General features: G+C 37.1%; 1 protein-coding gene and 1 long non-coding RNA gene across 2 annotated transcripts; both read right to left on the bottom strand.

Moving 5' to 3' along the window:
- Nucleotides 1-1,888: 1,888 nt before the first annotated feature.
- Nucleotides 1,889-7,033, bottom strand: LOC311085689 (uncharacterized protein). Its single transcript, XM_084118274.1, has 7 exons — nt 6,887-7,033; nt 6,477-6,773; nt 4,613-4,666; nt 4,453-4,467; nt 4,145-4,291; nt 3,993-4,060; nt 1,889-2,047 (listed from the first exon to the last, which is right to left on the bottom strand). The coding sequence occupies exons 1-7, from the start codon at nt 6,936-6,938 to the stop codon at nt 1,997-1,999; spliced, it is 684 nt and encodes a 227-aa protein (XP_083974400.1). The 5' UTR covers nt 6,939-7,033; the 3' UTR covers nt 1,889-1,996.
- Nucleotides 7,034-16,109: 9,076 nt separating this feature from the next.
- Nucleotides 16,110-16,889, bottom strand: LOC311085707. Its single transcript, XR_014606912.1, has 2 exons — nt 16,422-16,889; nt 16,110-16,219 (listed from the first exon to the last, which is right to left on the bottom strand). It is a non-coding gene; the product is annotated as an uncharacterized lncRNA (long non-coding RNA).
- Between the last annotated feature and the right edge of the window lie 11,075 nt (nt 16,890-27,964).

The following is a 27,964-nucleotide window of genomic DNA, read 5'->3' as shown; positions in this document are numbered from 1 at the left end:
TTTTACTGTGTTTCTACTACAAATACCACTTTGGAACTAATTGCTCTACTTTAAACCTGATATGAATATGATTAACTGATTGAAGGTCTAGGCCCAGCACGTCACATGACAGACAGTGTTTAATCACCCTGTTTTGAATTAGAAAGCAATAAAACTTCGGTTCGCGAATCTCTTTGCTAGTTTATTTTGGTTCCGTGCAGAGTAGGAGTAAGAAGAGGGTATGTAGTGAACTTTTATAATTATTGCCGCAAATTTCTATACAATAAGTTACAATAAGTTAAATAGGGCAAAACCAGTGAACAATACAATAGGCTATATTGCATTATATTCCAAGACATTTAACTTTATTAATTATAGAAATACTTTTAGATACTTTACCTTGTATGTATCTGATGTGTGGTTTCCAGCTTAATTTACTATCAATAGTTATTCCCAAGAATTTAATTTCTGACACTATTTCTAATGCAACACCACCAATACTTAATAATATTTCTGCGTTTTCTTTATAATTACCAAACATGTATAATCTGACCAATCACAGCCCTTGCGGTCTGCGTCGCCTCAACGCGTAGTTAAAATTTTTTGGAGGTGCACGTCGAGCTACGGCGGAAGGGTCGGAGAGGGGTTCGCGGCGACGCAGAGGGGTCTGCGGGGGTACGCCGTCGACGCAGAAGTATAAATAGGCCTTTAGACCCACTGCGCAACGTGACGTCGGAGTGACGTCTTTTCTATGTAATGTTTGGACGTCCAATTTCGGTCCACTGAAGGAGTTGTTTTGTAACGCCAGGCGACGTCTTTTTTCGACGTCTACCGCACATCTAATGTTGACGTCTGTGGGACCTCCGTGTAAGGGTTATTTATAGTCCAAATGTGGTCGTTTGTGTATGTCTTTTCAACACCAAATTTAGACAAATTTTAGACGTTGTTTTTATACAACTTCTATAACTGTAGTCCCATGTTTCAAAAGGGTGGAGGACATGTTTTCTGTACCATGTATTTACATTTGGCAGACGCTTTTTTCCAAAGTGACTTATATTGTATTACACATTTACATTCATATCAGTTCTTGCTTTCCCTGGGAATCAAACCCATAATCTAGGTGTTGCAAGCACCAATGCTCTACTGTTTGAGCTACAGCATTACACCTTTATATGTGTCTCCAGTTGTCACCTGCTGGTGAGACAGTCAAATGGAGTTTTTGGAAAATTATCTTAAATAATTATTTAAAATAATTTGTAGTAATTTGTATTTTGTGAATCATAGTGTTCTTGAATACATGTGCGTGAGAGAGACATTGGGATAAGCTAGACTGCATGAATACAGGGGTTGAGAGAGGGTGCGCGGGAAGAGTTAGAGACATGGAGTGTGTATGCAGTAGGCTATATGAAGTTTCCACCGGGATTAGATATGCATTTCATATGTTCCTCTGGTAATGTTGTTTTGGTCAGTAGCATATAAAACCAAACCTCTTTGTTCAGAGGACAGAGATGACATATGCTGGAATGAAGACCTTTGTTTGGTCTATGTCTTCATATTATGATAAAATAAATAAGAGATCTCTTGCAAAAATAATTGGTGTCTGGTCCAGTGAATTAAACAACAGGAGAAAAGCATAATTTCTAACTCTATATTTTGGATGAGTATTATGAAAATAAATGCTTGTTTTGCCATAATTGTGTTAAATAATTAGTATGACTCTGAGAGACATACAGATTTATATTGATTTAAAACTCTTTATTTGATGAGTTCAATACTCTTCAATACACTGAAATATGTGTGCTACACATTCCATGTTTATGAGTTTCTCATGATTTAATAAACAAACTAAATATTTTGTTGTGCAAAGTGGATATTGATATCAGACTAAATGAATCAAAAAGCATCATTTAATTCAACAAATGTAAATTTTATTTGAAAGAGTAATACAGTGTAAAACACAAATGTCAATACAATGAGCAATATCTTTTGTTAAGAAACAGAATCACAGAGAGTTTGATTATTGATCTGTGATTAAACATGTGTAAACCACCTCCGTCATTTCAGAATTCTGTAAGAAACAAACACAAAAGCTCAAAAGGAGAAAAACAAACCTGATGTTTCAGATGCAAAAACTTTCTAGAGCTCAAAATGAATAAATGACAGAAATTTGCTGAAAATTCATCTCTAGATATTACGGGTTATTAGTCAGTGTTTCTCACACTGAATTATGTGATATAATCTCAGTATTGTTTTCCTCTGTGAACATGCACTCATGGATGTCTGACAATATCGTTGCTTTTTGGAGTTTTCAGTTTTAAAAACGTCTATAGATATAGAGGCGACACTCAGTCTGCGATACCCTTGCTCTCACGGAACAGAAAAGAATATGCATATTTAACTTTTCAGTGTTAAAGGTCCCATATTGTACACCTTTCTGGAGTTTTAATTTTGGCCTGTCTAATTAATATTCATGAGCCTCTCTTCTGATTGGCCTGTTGTTTTCTGAGTGACGCACAGCCAGACCAACCACAGCTGTGGCTTGGTGATGCTCACAAGTAATGGCGAGTTCACACTGAACGATTTTAAGCCCGATTTTCGATCACCGATAGGTTTTGGTAGATCACCGACAAATGCCTGAAATCATAGGCAAATCGGTGCTCGTTCATGCGAGTGACAATCACACAGTGTGAATTATCAAAGACGCGATCTGAGACAATTGCTGACAAGACGCCGATGCCTGTGAGATATTTGGCATGTTAAATATCTGGACCTGTTGGCGATTCACAATCCTGCTGTGTGAATGTGTTCTGACTGAAAACTACATTGGCGATGATCTACAGCCAATGAGAGAGCAAGATACAGGGCAGCGGGATGTTCGGGGAGGAGTTAAAGACCGAAATATCAGTACTTTAATAGATATATTTACAATTATATAAAACAGAAACAAAACAAACATTTCTCTCTTTGCAGAACACACAATCCTACTCCCTGCGTCTCCCCAACCATTTCCTCCTGCATAATCTATTTTTCTTCTCCTTTTCGATGCAAATCAGTGCACAGGAAATTTAGAAAAACTACAAAGGAGTACAAAACATGGCATAGGACATAGCCTAATGATAAAAGTCCACACAAGACAAGGGGAACACAAGACAGGAATTATGACAAGCCTACAGTGACGTCGCATAACTGCCAGATTCAAACTGTGCTTTCATGCTTTGGCTGGAGCTGAGCCAGAGACGGACGGACACGCTCAGCGCTGTCATACATCACAACTATACAGTGTTTTCAACCACATCATTTTCAATTAGGTTCCAGACATTTAAAAACACATAAGCACTAGAAAAAACAATACATTTACAGTAAGTACAATACACACTGGTGTCTATGGAAGCGGCAATGATAATCCATTAACATACGATTTAATCTAAAAGGCTATTTTCAAATATAACTGTTTTATTCATATCAGATACACATTGTTTAGGTAACTATACAGTTCACCGTTAACTAACTGTGGCTGCGGTGTGTCATGACAACCATGAAGCGTCGTCATGGAAACAGGTAATAAGGGGAACATTCTAAAATAACGGTCACCTTAAAAAACTCACTCTGGGTCTGGGGGGATCATCTAGAATATTTTAAACATAACTGTGAAAATGTTCAATTTGTAAATAAAAGGATCTACCAGAAAAACTGCTGTAAAATTGTAGATAATGTCATGATAGCTACAGCTGAATATTATATTTCAAAAGGCATTTCAAAAAGTCCATTTCTTTTAGGATGTTGCCTTATAAGGGAGCTGTCTGTGTAGACAGTAAAGCAGTTCACTGGGTTTAGAACAGACTCATCACATTTTCTTTTAATTTCGCTGTTCACCTTTTTAATTACATGAATTTGCAACCATATGTAGAAATATGGAAAATGTGCATTATATAATACTATTGTATAAACTCCCCCTCAATTATGCAATGAATGCTCAGATTGTACAGTGTAAACTGTAACATGAATTGTCTTACCGCTTTTTGTGCATTTCTTTTGTAGGACATTGGATCAGCGTAAGTGATCTCTTCATCACGGGTCTGAACTGTTTGAATAATAATGACAGGCGTGTTAAAACAGCAAAACTGTAACTATTTCTTCAGATGTAACAGCAGTGTGAAACACTTGCCCTGTTGGTCTGTTTTTCTGTGTTTCTTGCAGATCCAGACGATCCCAACAGCAGCAACAATCATCAGAGATCCAGCAACAGCAGAAGAGATCAAGACTATCTGAAAGACTGAGACTGGAGGAGGAGAGGGAGTTTGCTGCTCAGATTCTGGAAAGATAAAGAGACACAATCTGTCAGTCTGTCCTTAGTCTCAGTCTCAGACGCCCACAGTCTGTTCACTGACTCTCTGATACTAGTCTGACCAGCATGAGTCTCCTTTAACATGTTTATGGCTTAAATGTGTTTGTCAAAAAGTGTAAAGAGCTTACCTGTGTTGTTATTATCTATATTTTTTCAGCAAAGAAAAAAGAAAAACAACTTGCCATATTAAAACATTGCAAAACTCAATATTAACTTGTTTATTGAACTGTTGTATAAAAAAAATCACACTCATTATTGTGCTGTTGATGTGAATATCAGCTTCATTACCCTCTGCATTCTCACTTTCAGTCGATGAAGGACTTCGTGGAGTGGACGGCTTAACTGGAAGATGTTAGAGAAGCACAGAGATGAGAATATATCAACAGTGAGAAGTCTGCTTTAATGTCAGTGTTAGTCTCATCACACACCGAGATCAGTGCTTATACTCACAGCCCTCACTTCTCTCATAACAATGAATTCAGATTTGAAATATAATCTAAATGAACAAAATATACAAAATCTGAATACAGTGGCTCTTGTTTGCCAAGGTTCTTAAGCACCATCTATTCTCTCTCCTAAAGGATCTTATATTCATATTACACCCTTCCTGACAGATGTATATCATCTAAACATTGTGCCATTATTAAGGTGCATTAAAGAGGACTTAAAACATTGGCCTGGGTCATTCTGTGTCAAATCAACCATATTTCAGAAACTTTCCCTTTTTTTCTAAATATTTTTTTCTAAAAACAGACACATAAATAGTGATGAAAGCCAAACTATTAAATGTAATAGGGCCTAGATGTAAAAATTATCAACTGAATGCAAAGAGACCCACAATTGATTTCTGACCACTAAAAATGTGTAATTGACCAATGTACTCATGGATCCACATTAAGATCTCTGTATTTCTGGGACTGAACCATTGAGGGCCTTTAAAATGAAGATACCAAAATAAATGTTTGTTAAAAATCTAAATATAAAAGGATATTAAGGTATTTTTTAATAATTCTTGAGTTACAGGCATGCAAACTTGGGGCAAAACAAAATAAGTGTTTTTTTCCCCCCATTTTTGAACTGTCGCTGTTGGCATACCTTTAATGAAACAAAGATTGCTAAAGTCAACAGATTTTACTAATAGACTTACCTGTGTGTATAAAATAATGATTCTGCCATCTTTCTGAAGTCATTTATACTCCCTGTAATTTTGCTCCAAATCTCAGGTGAAAATGATCATTTTGACCCCTCTCTACAAAGCTGTAAGTTGCTCAGTAAATATACATTCATGATATTTCATATTTTGGCTTTCTTCTACATTTATGTATTTCTTTCACCATTACCTGGTTGAGTTGACCCGCCTAGCTTTACTTCATTACTTCACACCCTGATGAAGACTTATTGGCCGCAACACATAGGTGTGCCGTTGCTTGACGCCTGTTTTTAAAATCTAAGCCATGAAAGAGTAAAGGCTTTTTACATTTCTCTAAAAACTAATTACTCGAGTGCCTTTGATTGTTTTTTCTTATGAGTAGTGTTACTTCATCTTTGTTAGGTTTAGTTCATTAAAGTTAATTATGCATTTAATTAAAATGCATATCCTGCCCTGCTATACTTTCAGTAAATTGCACATGAATGTTCTTGTAAGTTATTTTGCTATGATGTCATCAAATAAATTTACCAAAAATGTGTAATGACCCTGGATCTGTAGGAATTCACCCATGTCGTACAGAGTTTGGCTAATCACAGTTCTTTTATTCATTGTGAAATGTTACATATTGCTGTAATATATCTGAGTATTCTCCTGTAAGAGCACAATGGATCAGACTTACACTGATGCTCATGACACTTGGAAGAAGTTTATTTAATAATAAACTATTTCGGTTCTATAATATGTGTGTTCATTTTGCCCCTTGTGTGGGAGGTAATATAATGTGGACCTGGATGTTTTTCATGCACTGGAGGGATGATGTTTGGTGATTTTAATTATTTTGTTTGATAAATATACTTTAAATGTTAGAATAAGGTAAAAACTGCATCTGAAATGTATCTTCAAGATTTCTAATAAATAATCTTCAAATATCATTGTGGGTTATGACAATAATTATGTATATTTTGATGATGATGACAGAAGAAAGCGTGTAATTATGCTCACCATCAACAGTAACACTGAATCTCTTGATAAACTCCTTATCTCCAATAATGGTTCTTAGTTGATAAAGTCCAGAGTCTGTGGTTCTGATGTCACTGATGGTCAGAGATCCAGTCTGATCCAGTTTCAGTCTGTCTCCGAATCTCTCATCATTATCATATCTAGTAATGTTCATGATCACTCTAGCGATGCGAATGTTTCCAAACCTCCACTCGATCTCTTCATCTCTCTGTATGTCTGTAAGATCAGGGTTTAGAGTGACAGAATCTCCCTCCATCACTGACACTGACTTCACTGCATCTGTGTCACCAAACACACCAGAAACACAATATTATTAACAGCTAATTTAAATCCTCTGAACAATTTTAACTGTACATTATTACTAGAAGTATAAAAACATGTTCATAACTCACCAGACAGACAACACACACTCAAAGAGAACAAAATAAGTGTGAGCAACATCATCTCCAAAAGCCTGAGATAAAATCACTCTATGATCTGAAAAATATATCAGTAGATAATCTGAGGTTTAGAAAGAAACTCTTCAGACAGGAAGAATAAACACATGCAGTTTATGAGTGCATCTGTGTACGGGAACGCGCTTCACACTCTGACTATAGGCTAGTTACATGATACAGTCAATGAAAACATTTGAAAACAACATTTATGTTGGCTGAATAAACAATGTAATGTTATAAACCTCTTAGCATAGTTTTCACCAAAATTACTGTTGTCATTATAAATAAGCAATCTTCTAAAAATATGAACATGGGATCTTGCAACGCTGCATGTTTTGAGTGCAAAACATGCACTCCCCCTATTTTCTCACTTCTCATTTCCCTCAGAAGCAACATCCTGTAGAGCATTTTGACAGTGTCTGTTTCAGTAGAAAAAACAGCCTGTAAATGTTGGTCTTATTTGGAGCTGATATAAACTGATCTCCCAGCTTCCAAAACCACAAACAACACCAGCAGAACTAAAATGACTAAAAAACACCATATAGCCTACTGGATTTGTCAGCAGGGTAGCAAATATATTTTATAAATGAAATTGATATAGGGCTACTTTGGTGTGTGTGATACGCTCTCATATTATATTCTAGGGTGGATATTGGCTACAGAATTAATACAGTTATTTCACAAATGTTTTCTGTACAAAAATCCTCTGAGGCTTGTTATAAGCATCTCATCATCATCATCATCATCATCATCGCCCCCTAGAGCCCTGATGTGAGAATGTCTGATTCATCAGTAACTGACTGATCGTGACATCACAACAGCAGCCACGCCCACCACAGCAGAGACAACCAATCAGAACAGTGTAAACCGTCCCAATACTGTTACAGAACTGAAAAGTCTTCAGAATGAAGCATAAAGGTTTTGTAGAATTGATGTTAGTTTATTAATTTGTACAGTGTGTTTTGCAGTTTTTTTTGTTGTTGTTGTGGTTGTTGTATAATCAGAGACAAATCTGCTACTCTTCATTTGTAACCTAGGCCTATTATACAAATGTGTTAATAAAATGTCTGAACTTATCAAACTGATCCGAGATCATGTAAAAACATATAGACTTTGGTTAATGGGTGTGATCATAGGGTGCGATCGTCCACTAGTGGCAAACGTTTTAAAACAGTTGTGACACACCGAAGGCGAAGCCTCCTATTGTAATCTCCTAATTACGGTAATTATTATTACATGCCCGCTATAGTGTAATGTAAAATATACTTTTGAAATATTCATTTTCATTTATTAGGCTATATGGATTTTATGTCACAGGAATAATTATATAAATCATTATTATATTATTATTATACTAATTGTTTGGCATACTAAAACACCAGTTATAATGTAATGTAGACTGAAACTCCATCTCATAACTAAAAAATATGTTTGAGCCCCCTTTAATGTCCAGGTACAAGTCAATGTTTTTTCTTTGTGCACAGTTCATGGGTTGAAGCCCGTTGAAGCTCTTAATTTTGAGCTCTCAAAGAGCACCAGATTGATGCATTTAACCTTAAAATGTACAAAATTTTCTTGCGGGGAGCATGCCCCCGAACCCCCCTAGAGGGACAGAGGTTTACCCAACATACTTTTACAAAATCTTATGGGAAAGATCGACCATTTATGAACTTTGCTCCAGCATAGTACAACAAAGTTCCTTTTAAGTCAGTAAACTAAAACTCTTAATGCAAAATTAAAATGTCCTTGGACAAACTATACATTTGGCCTGCCTAAGGGGGGGCCTACAAGACATTGATTGTGCCCAGGGGCCTCTGAATTCTTAATCCGGCCCTGCACCTCACCCCGGACCTCACTTATTTTCAAACCCTGGTTACGGCCTTGGATGGGTCTGACCCAACAAAAATCGTTTGACAGTGCGCGCGCGTACGCGCTCAGAAAAAAATGCATCATGTCAGAACAGAACGCCAATGAAATGTTTACCCGGCAAAGCTTTAAAGCACGAGCAAATAATAAACTTTTGTGATTGTGAATAAGTGCAGTGCCCTGTCCTGTGAGTGTAAAAATCTACCGCTGCGACAGGGTCGGCGCCAGGACATACCGAATGAGGGGGCCTCGTTGTGTCACTGGGGGGGCATACCTCTCCCACCCTCAATAATAATAATACACCCACTTTTAATTAAAACAACAACAACAACAACCTCTATAAATCCATGATTGCTTGAATGATCAAGCACGTTAGGTGTTTTAGACGAATACAGATTATTATGAATAAAGAGTAGAAGTTGACTGAAAAAAATACTTAACGTCATGACGTACAGTCATATTTCAATCAATTACACACAAGCTGCTAGTGACGTAATTTATTTAATCGCCGTCGCGAGTGAAATGCAAAGTTGCAAAGCTGATTTTATTCTAGTAAAACTAAATTAATTTACAAAAAAATAAAAAATAATAATAATAATAATAATAATAATAATAATATATATATATATATATATATATATATATATATATATATATATATATATATATATATATATATATATATATATATATATATATTATTTTTTTAAATAGGCCTATATCGTCGCTGTCGGGCGGAATCCTCGTATCTCTCAGGAAATTAAAAAAACGGCATATTTTTTGTATCCTTAAAGTTGGTATTATTCCTTATATTGCTATCCTATACTGTTGTGTACCAACATTAACACAACATTTCCCCAAAATCATGTTTAATCGGAGATACGAGATTTATGACTAGGGAGCAGGGAGATACGAGGTTAATTTACGCTGTCATTGATAAGAACGGTACGGACACAGACGCCGCTGCTGCCAGCAGTGTTCATCAAAGTCTGCGGTCGCGTTCAGCCTTTTGACAAGAGATAAGGCTTTAAGAGCCATTCAAATCTAATGATTGGGGTCACATACATCTTCCTAAACTCCATTTTAAACGTTTAAGAGATATGAGTGATGCATGCAATACCAAAATACTAGGCTGTCTAAAATAGGCGGAAATTAATCTGCACGCAAAGAAAGTCAGCGGTCGCGTCAACACATTCTCACTCCCAACTCGTCACATATGGACGCTTGGCAGGACCCCTTGGCGTCACTTTTCAACGATCTGGGTATACCTTTAGCGTCAATTTTCAACGTGCAGGGTAGTCCGATAGACTTCTATAGAACTCTGAACTGGAGCCTGCGGCGTTGAAATTTGACGTCTTGGGGAACCGTTGTCCGCGGTGAATGGGCCGAGACTACAATAAATACAAAATTAAAAGGAATAGTCTACAATAAATGATCTATGCCAGGGCTAGTCAAATGGCAGCCGCCAGATCATCTTTATCTGGCCCTTCACCTAGTTTTTGATGTTTAAAACCTCTCGCAATCTGATATCAAAGTGCCCTCTGCGCAAAGGTTTAGCGCGTTCATAGGCAACTGCATTCAGCGGTGAGTTTAACAACGCATATGGTGAGCAACAGCATTCAGCGATGAGTTTAACAACGCAGGTATAACGGCATTCAGAGGTGAGTTTAACCAAAACAACGCCCAACTGCATGTAAAACAGCATTCAGAGGTGAGTTTAACAACACTCCATGGCGCGTTCAAGTAAGCATTTAAGCGTTTTCTTGTCATAGGTAACGTTAAGTGACACTGCTTTAACTAGAGCATGCTGGATAACGTATTTTTATCGGAGGTTTGTTGATGTTAATAAATATATATAATACGCTACGATTGTGTTCAATTAATCAAAGTTTTATTTATTTATTTATTTATATTTATTAAATCCTCTTAATTAATAACGCTGACGTCACTGTATGGGGCGATCCCAAGGTCCATTGCGATTTTCCACTCGGTAAGTAGAAGAGTTAATTAATAGAGATGGATACTATTCTTAAATGTACACATTAAAAACTTTTGAATCAGGACAATAAGAACCAATTTAGAACCTTTCATTTTTTTTTTCTTATGACGGTAAATGATATTGAAGATATCAATGATAATGAAGACATTATTAAAACATATAGCTTGCTACACCACTTGTGCAGGCTAGCAAAGTTAGCTAATCAAATACTGAAAGTTATTTTTTGTCGCATTTAATCATGCAAGGTACAATTATAGGGGAAAGTAAGATTTCCAGTATTACATTAGCCCACAACTATTATCCAACATTATAAATGTTCAGATGAAGAACGGTGTTGCCAGATTGGTTTGTTTTACAGCCCAGTATTGTTTAAAATCCACACAAAATGATATAATAAACACCCAAATAAATCTATAATAAACAATACAGATTAATTCATAACTACAACCTTGTGGCTCATCACAAGTTTTCAATATGAAATAAAACAATGTGTATAATTAATGTAGCCTAATAAGTATAACTTATTGACTGATTCATATGTATATATATATATATATATATATATATATATATATATATATATATATATATATATTTATATTTAAAAGTTCTGCTGCGGCTTTGGCTTTTTTTTGGCGAAATAGAGCAAAACTTACATTATTTATTTTTTTGGTCTAAAATGTAATTAACAATATTAACTTCTTGTTTATTGAACTGTATAAAATCAATATCACATACACTCTAGCCCATTCTGGCAACACCGATGAAGAGAATACTGGTGTAAAATGTTAAAATCTGTTGTTGTTTTTTTCCTTTAGGTCCTTCAAATTTGGCAGCTTCAATTTTGTTTTATTCTAACCCCACACCACACACACACACACACACACACACACACAAACAAAGGCACTTTTAAGAGCCACGTCCGTCTTGTTAACCTGTACTCATCAGTGTCTCTCTCTCTCTCTCTCTCTCTCTCTCTCTCTCTGTTTACACATATATATATATTTGTTTTATATGTCCATCTCTTTGTTGTGAGTCTTTCTGTCTGTTTGTTTTTGTGTATATTTGGTGTCTAGTCATGACAAGGCCCAAATTCAGGCCCTGCCCTTCTTGCCAGACTCCCAATCAGACAAGCAGGAAAACTTGCCATGTCTGTTTTGCAAGCCTGTCCACCAAAAAGAAAATTAAAGAAAAAGTGGTGTCACTGGATAGCCAATGGGGGAAATCTGTCCTTAAATGCAGAAATGCTGGGCGTATAATTGATTCTGCCCGTATTGGTAGAATAGAAAATAGTCATAGAAAAATGTATTGCTGGCGAAGGGAGGGTCAAGTGTTTTTTGACAATTTATCTCAAAACTCCTCCGGTGGCCCTTTAAATAAAAAACGAACAGTCCCTTACATAATGTAATATTTTATTTTGTTGACTATTCTTTGGCCAAATCCAGTTAAAGTGCTGTGTATCATAGCTGCTTTTATTGAAAAAACGAGAACCTCTATATTATAGAGTAACCTAAGTAATGAAAATCAATTGTTTTCTTAGCACCCCCACATATCGGTCCAGCTCCCCATTAGCACCAGTAGAGAAAAAATCCTGGCGCCGTGCCTTCTCTGTAGGGCTGTGGCCCTTCAGGAACTGAGCTTGACACCTGTGCTTTATCGGAACCATGATGTGATTGTCCATGCCAAATTTGGGAACAGCACCACCTTCAGGTCATGAGATCTGGAAAATGGCTATTATTGCCAAATAACTTCTGAACAATTTGTCAGAAAATCATGTCTGTGGATTCATTGTGTCATGTTGAATTCGTGGATACAGAGTTTCACAAGATTGGATGAACCACGTGTCTACCATATTGAATTTTGAGATAAATTGCGATATCAATATATATATATATATTTTTTTTTTTTTACAATTTAACATCTTTACAAAATTTGGTAGGAATCATCGACAGCATGTCCTGAAAGTACCTGAGAAGCTTGAACACAGTGCCACCTGGTGTTCCAGAGATGTACTTTTCTTGCAAAAACGCTTCAAACTTATAACTAGTCGTTTTGTTCCCTGGCTTATGCCGATTCGGACAACATATCATTTGTCATTTTCCCTAAATGTGACTGTCCGCCATATTGAAGTAAATGAATAAGTTTTCATTACTCCTCCTTCAAATTTAGCCTAATTTTGTCCAAAATTGGCTTTGATCTTTGAACGGAGCTGCATAGAAATGAATGAATGGATTTTTGATATGAACTAAAGTTCCTGAGATATTTGTCTCCAAAGTTGACCATGCCTGTATTTGTTGCCTTATGTTAGTTAGCTTAGCATGCTACCCAAATGCTATTCTCTAATGTGGCTCTTCAGCTATCAGGTTGACCACAAGCTACATTAGTATTAAATAAGCTTAGCATATGGTTAACATGCAAAGTAATTATTTTGAGTCCTCAGTCTCACACTGAAGGCTCTCCTCTGCAGTTTGGTGAGTCAGCGTTAACTGAATGGCACAAGCTGCAAACAAACCAGCTGTTTCCCCATATACATTAGATTTCTGCTGTTTTTGTTCTTCTGGCTCTGCACTGCTGTTGCTGTTTCTTCAGGGGCATGGCCCTGAAATCGCTGCTTGCAGTTTTGTACTTGTCCCTTTACCCCTGTAACAATGATGTACCATTAAGCATGGGGGATAATTATAACTTATTTATTGAAGTATTACCTTACAAGCCACTTTTGTTAAAAGAAAAATGTCTGATTGCATGAGTTTAATGAGTTCTGTCTGTTTTGTTAAAAATGTGTTACTATTTTCTTTTTTTGTATTACAATGCTTAATGTAACTGTTAAACATAATTATGCCACAAAATATGAATCGCCGTCCATGTTTTATATTAGCATTACAATGCACTAGTAGTGGTAGGTTCTGTGTTGTAATGGCACTAACAATAAGGGATAAACCGGGATAAATGGTAGATTTCTAAACTAATTTGACTTGATGCAGATAAATGTGTGGCTGTTTCTTAAGTTTGATACACACATTGCAAAGCCCCCAACTACAAGTGGAAAAAGCTATTTCAGCACTCTCGGTCTCCCCGATAATCCTCTTGAATTATCTTCTGTATAGGGGCTGGTTGGTGCTTGGTGAAACTGAGTTGCTTCCCGTTGAGGATGTTTCTGATAAAGACTGCTCTAAAGGACACGAATGCAACGATCTGATTGTGGAAATGATTTGATTGTGTGTTCTCCCTGCATTCAACAAGTTTCAATAGTGGATGTCAGAGGTCCTCCAAAAGAAACACTGAAAAAAATGTTGCTGTTGAGTTTCACAAGAAAATGCAAGTGACACATTAAATTAAATGTGAAACTTTGAAGGAGACAGACTGAATTTTTTCATGGTAAAGAAAATTATTTAATGGTGAAGGAGACATTCAGCGTTCAGTAATTATGGTTTCTGTCATGTGTTTGAATAACAGTAAAGCCAGGAGTGTGTCCAAGCACAGACGGAATGATAGGACATTGTGCTGACCTTTTTTCCGGTGACAGTGACTGTCCGGGGGATGCGAAATGCTGCAGCAGTGGATGTGGACATGTGTGTACAACTCCATATACAGGTATTTATATTTTCTTGTAGTGTGGATCAGTTTTTTTTGTTTTGTTTTTTATCAAAAAGATTGGATGAACCACGTGTCTACCATATTGAATTTTGACATAAATTGCAATATTCTTTTTATTTATTATTTTTTACAATTTAACATCTTCACAAAATTTGGTAGGAATCATCGACAGCATGTCCTGAAAGTACCTGACAAGCTTGAACACAGTGCCACCAGTGTTCCGGAGATGTACTTTTCTTGCAAAAATGCTTCAAACTAGGGATGTCCCGATCAGGTTTTTTTGCCCTCGAGTCCGAGTCCGAGTCATTTGATTTTGAGTATCTACCGATACCGAGTCCCGATCCGATACTTCTATAATACATAAAAAAGAATAAAGAAGAGCAAAAAACAGATCCAGGATGTTCCTTATTTTTTATTTAATTCAACTTATTTTAACATTCAACAACTCTGTTAACAAACAGAGCACTTCTGTGAGGTAGCTTGAACAATCAAGTAATAAATAACATAAATTCTTCACTTTTGGACTTAGTGCAACAGTAAATATAAAAAAAGTCTAATATATAAACAAATAGCACCTCAACTTAAAATACCCAGCAGGCATGTAAACAAATAAAAAAATAAAGTGCCACAGTGTTTGCAAAGGCAGTAATGTGCTTTTAGGAACTGCACTTACCGGTTTCACACTGCACGCGTTAGCAGACTCAAACTGAGCTTGATGACGTAGAAGTGACGTGAGCAACCCGTCTGACAATTGTAAGTCTTCTAAAAGCTGTGCCAAGAGAAATCAATCTGAATCACCCACCGAATCTTGCAGAGACGGCGAACGTGAACAGCAGCAAATTTTGGTAAGTATTCTGATTAATTATTTTGTCATTTTGCGTAGTATTTATTTCTTTATTTTAAAATTTAACGCCAGTAGCCTACGCTATCTTTAAAGTTAATGCATAATATTAAGAAGTTATGATAGAACCTGTGATAAGTAAGCATATTCTGATTAATTATTTTTTGTCATTTTGCATAGTATTTATTTATTTTAAAATGTAATGCCAGTACGTATTAAGTTAATGCATACTATTAAGAAGTTAAATGACCTCAACTTGTGATATGAATTCGTAAGTTACCCAATAGGTAACGTTACATAAGGAGATAATAGGTAACTTACAGGCTAATTATTGCTAACTAAATGCTAGTTAAATTTTGTAATTCATTTAAAACAGCTATTTAAGTCGAATGTAAGTTAAATGAGTCATATTTATTTAACCGCCCAGGGAGCGCATATTTTTGGAATTCAAATAAAAAAAATTAGACCCGTTTATGCATATGTGAGCATAAACGGGTCTAATTTTTTTTTATTTGAATTCCAAAAATTCCTATTTGAATCATATTTGAATTTTTTCAAAAAATTTTACCAAAAAGCACATTTACCAAAAAAATTCCATCTTCTCCGTTTCCCATATCTACATTAAACCGAATAATAACCCATTCAAAACAATACTATATAAGCCAAGGAACCATACTGTAAGTAGGCCTATACAATATACTATCCCCTCGAGTCATTTTCGTATCCATTCAATATTAATTTTAAATAGTCTCTTAAAATGACTCATTGTACAGTTCATCTCTTCACGTAATACATTGACCATATAATATTCCAATTTATAAAAAATGATGAGCTGTTAAATCATGCAGTTTTGGCTAATAAATCATGGACAAACACACTTGAACAGAAACGGTTTTCTTTATTTTTTACATTAGGTTATGTAGGATAGGACATGTTGTATATGGCTTCCGACCAGGATGAAAGGGATCACATTCATCTTCAAGCGTATCTGTAAATAAATAAAGGAATAAAGTTAACCGCGATTGACATTGAGATGTTTTTTTTTTCCATTGCATAATTTCATGATAATTTCTCCATCCCCCGTTAAATTAGATACCCCGTTACCCATACTTCATTATTTAATTAAGTAGATACATTATTTAAAGATCGTGGATAAATGTTAGGCTACTTCATGTATACTTGCCACATACCGAATTATTTCCAATTCCTCAAAACGTTGTTGCACAATTTTTCCCCGTTGCTTTTATGGACTCTATATGGGCTTCTCCCTTGACTCTACGTCCCCCCGATTGCCTCATAGACGTCTATGCTCATAAAATATTGCCTGCGAGCTTCTCCTCCTGTCCATACGGTAATTTTTTACTGTGCGACAGAGAGTCGCGTGGCTATGACGCAATCATTAGCCTACTTTTACAAAAACTGCTTCTACAGGGCCATAACATAAGCTACAAGGTAATGGAGCATTTTATACATTGTCGTGTTTCTTTAGAAATAAATAATGGACAAATGGAGTCTTTAAACGCCTCAGATGTGAAGTTATTCGCTGTCAAAGTGACGCCAAAATGAATGGGAGTCAATGGGATGCTAACTGCAGGTGGGGTTCCGTTAGCCAATGGCGGCGTCCGGGGGTACCTTCAAAATAATACAAATCCCTGCCCCCTTGGAGCATTCACACCGCGCGCAGAGGCGGCGCGGCAGCGCGTAGCAGGAACAGAGCAGAAGCAGCAGTGCCGCGATCGTTTCGGAGCAGAGTCTATTTTTGCTGCGCCGCTTACGCTGAATTAAAGTGATATGCATTGATCATGGCCAAAATACACCGCAGTTTTATCCAAAAAGTGCATTGATGATATCTATTGTGTTTTAAACAGTCGATCAAATTACCAACAGCAATTAAATAAGAAAACAAATGTCCAAAAACAAACTTGTTGCCAGAACAATAAAAACAAAGATGAACCAAAAGTTATATTTATGAAATTATTAATAAAATAAGCTTCTTGACAAGTATTTTCTCTTAAATGTATTTGAAAACGAAATAAAGCAATGCCAACTTATCCATTATAGAGTAGGCTACTCTGTCTGTACACAACCCGCGGTTCAGCCGCGCGTGACAAACGCTGCCAGTGTGAAAGCAAAACGCGCGTGTCCTGCTCCTGCTCACCATATGCACTGCTCCTGCGCTGCTTACGCCGGTTTCACACTGCACGCGATAGCAGAGCGTGAGCAGAGCAGGAGCAGTGCGTATGGTGAGCAGGAGCAGGACACGCGCGTTTTGCTTTCACACTGGCAGCGTTTGTCACGCGCGGCTGAACCGCGGCTTGTGTACAGACAGAGTACTCTATAATGGATAAGTTGGCATTGCTTTATTTCGTTTTCAAATACATTTAAGAGAAAAGACTTGTCAAGAAGCTTATTTTATTAATCATTTCATTTATGTAACTTTTGATTCGTCTTTGTTTTTATTGTTCGGGCAACAAGTTTGTTTTTGGACATTTGTTTTCTTTTTAAATTGCTGTTGGTCATTTGAGTGACTGTTTAAAACACAATAGATATCATCAATGCGCTTTTTGGATAACACTGCGGTGTATTTTGCCCATGATCAATGCGTGTCACTTTAATTCAGCGTAAGCGGCGCGTTAAAAATAGACTGGGCGCCGAAACTATCGCGGCACTGCTGTTCCTGCTCTGCTCCTGCTACGCGCTGCCGCACCGCTTCTGCGTGCGGTGTGAATGCACTCATTGATTAACATGGACGCCGAAAAAAATACGCGCTGCTCACGCGCCGCTGACGCTTGCGGTGTGAAACCGGCGTAACTCTGTGCCACCGCATAACTATAGATGTGTTAAATAATAATGAGAATATATATACATATATATCCGAGTCCTGATCGGGAGGTAACGTCCGATTCCGATCGAGTCTGAAACCACGTGATCGGGCCCGATTTCCGATCACGTGATCGGATCGGGACATCCCTACTTCAAACTTATAAGTCGTTTTGTTCCCTGGCTTATGCCGATTCGGACAACATATCATTTGTAATTTTCCCTAAATGTGACTGTCCGCCATATTGAAGTAAATGAATAAGTTTTCATTACTCCTCCTTCAAATTTAGCCTAATTTTGTCCAAAATTGGCTTTGATCTTTGGACCGAGCCGCATAGAAATGAGTGAATGGATTTTTGATATGAACTATAGTTCCTGAGATATTTGTCTCCAAAGTTGACCATGCCTGTATTTGTTGCCTTATGTTTAGCATGCTACCCAAATGCTATTCTCTAATGTGGCTCTTCAGCTATCAGGTTGACCACAAGCTACGTCAGTATTAGTTTAGCATGTTAAAATGGTTAACATGCAAATTAATTATTTTGAGTCTTCAGTCTCACACTGAAAGCACTCCTCTGCAGTTTGGTGAGTCAGCGTCAACTGTATGGAAAACAGTGGCATTTTTATATAATTATAAATATTATAACTAATAATTATAATTAATAATTATAACTTTTAATTATTTATTGAATTATTACCTTACAAGCCACTTTTGTTAAAGTCTGATTGCATGAGTTTAATGGGTTGTCTGTTTTGCTACAAATGTGTTACCATTTTCTTTTTTTGTGTATTAAAATGCTTAATGTAACTGTTCAACATAATTATGCCACAAAATATTAACCACCGTACATGTTTTATATTAGCATTACAATGCACTAGTAGTGGTAGGTTCTGTGTTGTAATGGCACTTTGTAACGATTTAGGGATAAATGGTAGATTTCTAAACTAATTTGACTTGATGCAGATAAATGTGTGGCTGTTATAGTTCAGTTTGATACACACATTGCAAAACCCCCGACTTACAAGTGGAAAAAGCTATTTCAGCACTCTCGGTCTTTCCGATGATCCTCTTGAATCTTCTGTTTAGGGGCCGGTTGGTGCTTGGTGAAAATGAATTGCGTCCCGACGAGGATGTTTCAGATAAAGACTGCTCTAAAGGACACGAATGCAACGATCTGATTGTGGAAATGATTTGATTGTGTGTTCTCCCTGCATTCAACAAGTTTCAATAGTGGATGTCAGAGGTCCTCCAAAAGAAACACTGAAAAAAATGTTGCTGTTGAGTTTCACAAGAAAATGCAAGTGACACATTAAATTAAATTAAATTAAATTAAATTAAATGTAACACTTTGAAGGAGATGGACTGAATTTTTTTCATGGTAAAGAAAATTTAATGGTGGAGGAGACATTCAGCGTTCAGTAATTATGGTTTCTGTCATGTGTTTGAATAACAGTAAAGCCAGGAGTGTGTCCAAGCACGGAAGACGGAATGCTAGGACATTGTGCTGAATTTTGTTCCGGTGACGATGACTGTCCGGGGGATGAGAAATGCTGCAGTAATGGATGTGGACATGACTGTACAGCTCCATATAAAGGTAATTTATTGTATTATAGTGTGGATCAGCTTTTTTTTTTTTTTTAAATCAAAATGCATAAAGTCATTCAACATTCACTGATGCTTTTATTTAAACGCATCACAGGGAAACCAAAGCCCGGAGTTTGTCCAAATGCAACCCTTGAAGTAGCAGTGGCAGGAGTATGTGTTGAGTCATGTTCCCATGACAGTGACTGTCCGAACGATGAGAAATGCTGCAGTAATGGATGTGGACATCAGTGTTCGGCTCCATATAAAGGTATTATAGTAGTGTGTGGATCAGGGTTTTTTTTTTTTTAAACTCGCGCTGGGGTGTCAGATAGAATATTTAGAAAATTGCGTATGAAAGGGTTAAACATTAATTATAGATAGCAATTCAACAATATAATTGAAAATTATTCATGTATTGGGCTACAAAAATATAACTTCAATTTAGGTGAGCTTTAAACAATCATGATATAAACCTATAATTGTCATTTCTGTTAGCTTTGTTTGATTACCATTAATAACGGACAACATACTTATCTATGAATATGCGAATTAGCCTCGCCTGAGTCGCCTCCATTTGCTCACACCAGAGCCATACATTTCTATATGGCTCTTGCTCACATCACTCCGCCTCAGATCCTCTCGCCCAACTTTAGGGTAAAGCTAGCCAAGAAATCACGCACCCTAGCGGCAGCAGAAGTTAAATCTATCATCAACTAGCTCCGCTGTTGGGAAAACGCTCTGGTTGGTTGTAGTGCTGTCCTAGTCATACGTGTCAACACTCCCGTTTTCCCCGGGTTTCTCCCGGGTTTTTTTTAGGCCCATCTCCCGGACCCCTCCCGGTTTATTTCTCCCGGGAAACTCCCGTAATTTGCATGGCCCAAACTCCTTTATGAATAATCGGACCAATAGGTTTGTCTAATGTTGACCAGTTGCCAGATCTTGTATTAAATGCATTATATTCACACAATCCACACACCATACAATTTTAACCCATTTGTCACCTCAACCTGGCAACCTATAGGCCTAACCCAGTCGCCTACCTCTTGCTATCCTGCCGGCACGTTGACGTAATTGGTTACAAGGTAGCCTGTGACATCAAACACCAGCTATTTTTTTATTATTTTAAACGCGTTTTTGAGCCCGTCTTTGGTTCATTGTATTTTCAAAGAGAAAATTAATTTGACAGCACTATTATTATATTAGTGTGTGGGTCAGGTTTTTTTTTTTGTATTATCATTTAGTGATATGCTGTTATGCATACACATGACAGAGAAACCAAAACCAGGAGTGTGTCCAAATAAAACCTTAGGAGTGGTAGGAGTGTGTGTCGAGTCTTGTTCCCATGACAGTGACTGTCTTAACGATAAGAAATGCTGCAGCAATGGATGTGGACATCAGTGTAGGGCTCCATATACAAGTATTTATATTGTATAGTGTGTGGATCAGCTTTATACAGAGCCCCTAAAGGGACATGGTGGTTTAAAAAAAAAAAAAAAAAAAAAAATACAGATCCGAACTTCCCAGATCAATATGAAATGTCACCTCGTTCCAATAGTAACATAGAAAACCGAGCTGCAAACTAATTTCCTTTATACCAGCTTTATAATCAGTTGATCTCTATGAGCAGGAAGCTGAGATACAAGTCCGAAGGGACCGTCTACAAAGTGCAAAACCAGAAAAGACGGTCCTTTCTGACTTGTCTCTGTCGCTGCGCAGAGATATTTATAAGGCTCGTTTTGAGAAATTGGGTTGAAGCTCAATGGAACCCTTAACGTATGGAGCTGTCTGAAACCCTGTTTGCCCAAACTCGCAACAAATTGCGAGAGAATGCAAATTATTATGCCTCTGAAGCCCATATGTATGTGCAGAGTGTAATTCAGCTTTCACTGATATGACAGCGAAACCAAAGCCCGGAGTGTGTCCAAACAAAAACCCTGGAGTAGAAAGACCATGTATTGAGGCGTGTTCAAATGACCGTGATTGTCCGAAAGATGAGAAATGCTGCAGCACTGGGTGTGGACATCTGTGTACAGCTCCATATAAAGGTAATGGGGGAAAACTGACCCAGGCATCAGTAGAACATGCATTGAATGAGACATTCAGCAATCAGTGATCTGGCTTTTTTTTTTTTTTAATAGCAAAGCCAGGAGTGTGTCCAGTCAAAACCCTTGGAGGTGTGTGTAAGGATTCATGTGTCGATGACAGTGACTGTCCGAACACTGAGAAATGTTGCAGCAATGGATGTGGACGTCAGTGTAGGCCTCCATACATAGGTATGAGTTAGTGTGTGGGTCAGCGTTTTCTTTTAAATGCAGTGAGGCATTCATTGATAATGTTATGCAAACACAGATAAACCAAAGCCAGGAGTGTGTCCAAGCAAAATCATCAAACCAGGAGTGTGTACCAAGTCATGTTCCTATGATCGTGACTGTCCGAACGATGAGAAATGCTGCAGCACTAGATGTGGACAACAATGTGGTATATTATTTTATTTATTTATTTTTTATGAATGCCACCATAGCATAATTTGTTATATAGCCTAGTTCAATATATAATTATTAGCTTCTTATTTTTCTTGTTTTGAATACCACTGAATTTAAAGGATTTGTGAAATGAGGGGTAAATGACCTAGGCTAAAGTATTTGTTGTTAAATGTTTAGTTTTATTTACCTGTATTTAATATACATATTAAGTTAAATGTTTTTTTTTTTGCAGTAAGACCAATTTCTCTTTCAACATAACTTCCTCTTCTTGAACAGGTTACTTTTTATCTGTGGCGTAAACTCTAGAGATGAGGCTTTAAAACCATGAATTTTTAGGGCCGTGATTTTCAAATGACGATTGTTTCAGCTGCCATATTTATCAACACATGATCATTCACACGATCTGATTGGCAGCGTACTAATGTTAAATTTCTGCGCTTGTTTCTACGTTGGATTGACATGAGAATGATAAAATAGTTAAGACAAACATTTATCAAAGATTGTGCTTTACAAAATAAAGATTTATAATGCTTAGAACACAACTAGTAACAAGTAAAAATTGTTCTTGCTTTGAGTTTTGTGCTGTGTTTCTGAAATTGAATGCCACTAAATGCACTGACTAAAGCTGAATATTTGTATCCATGCAGTGACGCCTGGTAAATGTTATCCACCCTTTTTGTGTCGACAAGTGGATCCGTGATGGCCAATGTCCTGCCAGACTGAAGTGTTGCCCAACCACCTGTGCTGGTTTAACCATCGAAAAGAGTCCTCTGAGATTGATTTTGCGTACCATACATGAGGACTGACTTTTCACCAAATAAATCTGTTTAGTAAAACATTCCTCTGGGTTATTTTTATTTTATTTTTTTAACTCTTTACTTGGCAGCAAAAGTGTACTTCAGTGTAAGGTTTTTCAATTACTTTTTTTATTTATTTAAAAAAATTTGTCAAAGAACCAGAAATGAAACCAAAAATGCAGCTTAAAACTGATGCAATGTTTAACAGTTTAAAGGAGACATATCATGCTTTTAAATCGTTCCTTTTTACATATAAATCATACATTTGTGGTCTATATAAAGCGCAACTGCAATGCAATGGGGGGGGGGGGGGGGGGGGGGGGGGGTATGGTACGACCGTTTGATTGACGCACTTACTGTCCAATGATTCTAGGTGGTCTTGGAAATGATTGGCTGGAGTTTTTCGAGTCCTGCTCGTTCCACAGATTATTAAATTGCTTAATTTTCATTTCAGTGCTTCTAACTCAGTGGCTGTAAGTGGGTTAGGAATAGGATTTTGAAAAAAAGGTCAAAAAAGAGAATCACATACCCCACCTTAAGTTTGTCTATTAATGTATCTGAAGACTGCATGTATTCATATTTTAAATAATGCATTTTTTGTTAATGGGCTCTCATGAGGGCGTGATTCAGATGCCCGAGGTCTAGGATGTGCCTGAGGCCGCTATACTTTTTGGGATTTTTTTTATTTATTTAATTGTTAAAGTGTATTTTGAAGGGTTAATAGTAAATGCTTTATATTTTGCCAGTAAAGGGGACTTTTAAATCCACTGTAAAGAGGTACATACAATAAATGATGCCCTTTTTAATAATAATAGGATAATTGTAAGCTTAAATAATGCCCTGCCATTCATTTATTTTTTTTAAAGAAAAAGGTTTTAGTGATCACTGCTTATCCAGCTAAAAAAAAATGGCCCAAACCCCTCTAACCATCCAGAAGGCCAACCAAATTAGGATTGTTTTAGCTGTTTTCCCAGCAGATCTTTTGCACTGTAAATACAGCAAAGATGCCATTTTTTTATGCATTATTGATGTTTTGGTTGAGTAATAATGGTTTAATGGAATTAGCAGTTTTACACTTGGTCGGCTATCCTGACACATAATCTGTTTCTACCAAACACTTGGAATAAAGTCATATCTCTGCTGATGATGCTGTATGACTTGTTTAGTATGACTTTTAACAGAGCTTATGAAAAAAATATTCTTGTCAATCCTGTTTTCTCATTATCTTCAATAATATGAGCTCTAAGTGTCAGTTTGCAAGTGATCTGATGTCAGCAGACCCATCTCCATTTTTGATTTACAAGATATACATCTCTTAATTTTATTATAGTCTGAGGTGAACCACGTTTAATGTAAAAACAGCAAAAACTAAGAACCAGTGAAACACTTACCAATTATAATGAAGACTTAAATTGCATTAATATTATTTTCAGTATTATTCTTGATCAATATTCATAATCAGTAATTTGTCTTTCGAAGTTACAACTTGTCTTTCAAAAATAATTTTTCATATGTTACAAGAACAGCCTTTTTCCACCTTAGAAACATTGCTAAGTAACATGCTATCAGTTTCTGATGCAGAAAAGTTAGACCATGCATTCATGACCTCGAGACTAGATTACTGTAATGCTTTATTAGCTGGTTGTCCTGCATCCTCAATAAACAAGCTACAGTTAGTCCAAAATGCAGCTGCTAGAGTTCTTACTAGATCAAGAAAATATGATCATATAACACCAATTCTATCATCACTACATTGGTTACCTATTAAGTTCCGTATCAATTACAAAGTATTATAAAGCCCTAAATGGTTTAGCTCCTGGGTATCTAACGGATCTTCTATCGCCCTGCAATCCATCGCGCTCTTTAAGATTACTAAATTCGAGGCTTTTGGTCATTCCTAGGATATCCAAGTCCACTAAAAGAGGGAGGGTGTTTTCACATTTAGCTCCTAAACTCTGGAATGGCCTTCCTGATATTGTTCGAGGCTCAGACTCGCTGTCCCAGTTTAAAACTAGATTAAAGACGCATCTCTTTAGCCAAGCATTCACATGATATTACCTTTTATACAGTTGAATCAGATCAAATGCATTAATATTATGAACAGCAGCTATGCTAATTATTTCCCATCTGCTTTTCTGCTGTGATTCAGATTTCTCTTGGCACAGCTACTATAAGACAGACGAGTTGCTCACGTCACATCTATGTCGTCAAGCTCAGTTTGAGTCTGCGCAGTACGATCAGCCATCAGGAAGTGAGTGCTTCTAATTAACTTCACTTGTCTCCGTTGAAACCTAGTGGGTGTGCAGTTTATATACTGTCTATGTTCTTTATAGACGGTTTCATCGGGCGCACACGCGTTGCCAGGGTTACGTGCTGGCCCGAAGTTAACTTCCGGTCTGTGTTTGTTTATCGGTAATATGGCGCCGACAGCAAACGCAGTTAAAATGAAGGTGATGAGTAGACTGAAGTTGGGCTCAGGTTGTTGTGCTGTGGGATGCAACCTGACCTCTGGAACAAATATAAATAAATAATAATAAAAATGTTTCGGTTTCCTAAAAACAAAGGGAGACGGCGAGCATGGATCACCACTGTGCGAAGAGGGGCTTGGCAGCCAGGCAAGAATTCAAAGGATCTGTAGCACTCGCTTCGTTACATGATAAGCAACAGATAATAGCTAGACCAGTAACAATCCTGCAATAGTTATGTATTAACTAAATTGATTACTACACAAGTAGCTAACATTGTATACATTCATTTTACACAGTAATGTTAGCTCAGTGTTGTAGTTGATACACTTTAGCTATGATTTAAACCAGTGGTTCTCAACTCCAGTCCTCGGGACCCGCTGCTCTGCACATTTTGTATGTCTCCCTTATTTAACACACCTGAATCAGATCATCAGCTCGTTAAGAGAGACTCCATGAACTGAACTGAGTGTGTCAGATAAGAGAGACATACAAAATGTGCAGAGCAACATGTCCCGAGGACTGGAGTTGAGAACCACTGATTTAAACTAGCATTATGATACCTGATATATCAAACATAAAAGCCACAATGTTTTTCCATCAATGCTATACAAATAACCTACATTATTTAACTAACAGTCGCCTTCGGCTTGTTCCCTGGGGACATAACAAATACAATAATGCATAGCTCTTCTAATGAAGCTTTAAATGAAGTACTAAATATGGACTTTTACTACATTTTCACTGACGAATTTACTATATTATCACTGATGTATTTTATCTGTAAAGCTGCTTTAAAACAATTTGCATTGTGAAATACATTTGACTTTGACCTAATTTCATTGTACTAGTAGGCTACTAATATTTTTTTTAATCAATAAGTTTGAATCAATATCATAGAAATAGAAATCTGCCAACAGATTGTGTGAAACTGGCATTTCCTTTGCAAAAGTGGTTTCTGGGGCAACGCAACAGAACAGGAAGCCGCTTACCCTCCAGATGACAGAGGCAGAAATGCTTGAGCTTGTGTACCGTTATACCGTTAGAATTGCTTTTTGAAGCTTTGCTGTAATAAGTGTGTGGAAACTAAGTTTAAAGGCAGAACCTTCAGCTGATTTCAAGACTATATAAGACGCAATCAAAGGAAGATGTATTGATCTTCCTTGCCTAGAAAATCTAGTATGCCAGTTTTACTAGATGCAAGAAGCATGCTATCTTTAGCTATTTTTTTTACATCTGTTACTTAGTACTCATTTATAATCTGTAACAGGTATTCTTTTCATTTGATTATTTTAATGAAGTTTGTTAAACATTTATTATAAAATCATCTGACTGGACCTGGGATTCTTTGAGTACCGTTTTCTTCTGCCTGGAAAGAAAGTCCTTTGTGGAGGAAACGCACGAGGGGTGAGCATTCTTTTTGATAAAAGAATTATTACCATGTATATTGATTTGATCATAAAGCCTAGCCAAAGAGGCAGCATGTAACAGGGTGATGTTATATTGCAGAAAGGTTTAAGAAGTACCGCAAAAGACAGACTTATAATACTGGTGATATCTCTATTATTTTTTATAGTAGATTATTAACTCGTATAGACTGATCGTCTAACTTAAGGGCACAACTAAAGGATAGGCTCTTTAGTTACCGCAAGATTATCTCTATAAACTTTGAGGATGGTTTTAGAATAATTGGGAACGGTATTGATCGTGATCCATTGCAACATGAAACCAGATAAGTTATGGATTATACAAAGCATGTAGGCTATGTATGATGCTTAACAAGATGCAATACTGTCAACACAAACAGTTTCTGTCTTTATTTTAGGTGTGCCATCAGTGGACCCATGCCATCCAGATTATGTTCTATCAATTTTCGCTCATAAAAACACCATTGATGGTTCACAGAAGTTGGAGCGATACCAGAGGAGACAGAGGAGACCATCTTTGGTTGAGTCTATTGATTCACCTTCCTTAGAGGTCACTCATGCTGACCCTGAAGAAGGATGCACTGCTGTGGGTACAGATCTGTCAATGGCAGACACTGACCAGCTACAAAATTAAAACATTGAATTAAAAAGAAAAATGGCTTCACTGGAGAAGAAACTGGAATCTCAAGAAAAACGACTACAAGATCATTTGTTTGGATGACAAGCACACTCATTTTAACACTGGTCTACCATCTGCTTCTGTGTTTTTCACCCTCCCTGACAACAATATGGAACGCATCATCAACCATACTTACCCTTCCCGAGCAGTTTCTTGTGGTCCTGATGAAGCTTTGTCTAGACATAAATCATCAAGACCTCGCTTTTCGCTTCAGAGTGAGTTGTGGAACTGTCTCAAACATCTTTCATGAATGGCTCGATGTGATGGCTAAAGAGTTACCCCGGATTTCCACCAACTGCAGAACGGCTGCAGATCGGCTCCGCTGCGTGTCGGCTCCGTGCTCCGCTGTCCTTCAATACCCACTAGGTCCGGATTTGTTGCAGAACGGCTGCGGCCATGACTGACAGCTGAAGTCACAAGGACCCACGAGATCTCGCGAATTCACGTATGATCGCGCGATATTAGTGCTGAATTGCT

This window comes from Abramis brama (genome assembly GCF_963993115.1).
Source record: "Abramis brama genome assembly, chromosome: 6".
Lineage (NCBI taxonomy): Eukaryota > Metazoa > Chordata > Actinopteri > Cypriniformes > Leuciscidae > Abramis > Abramis brama.
Note: the sequence above shows the minus strand (reverse complement) of the source record. Positions and strands in the feature narration are given on the sequence as shown.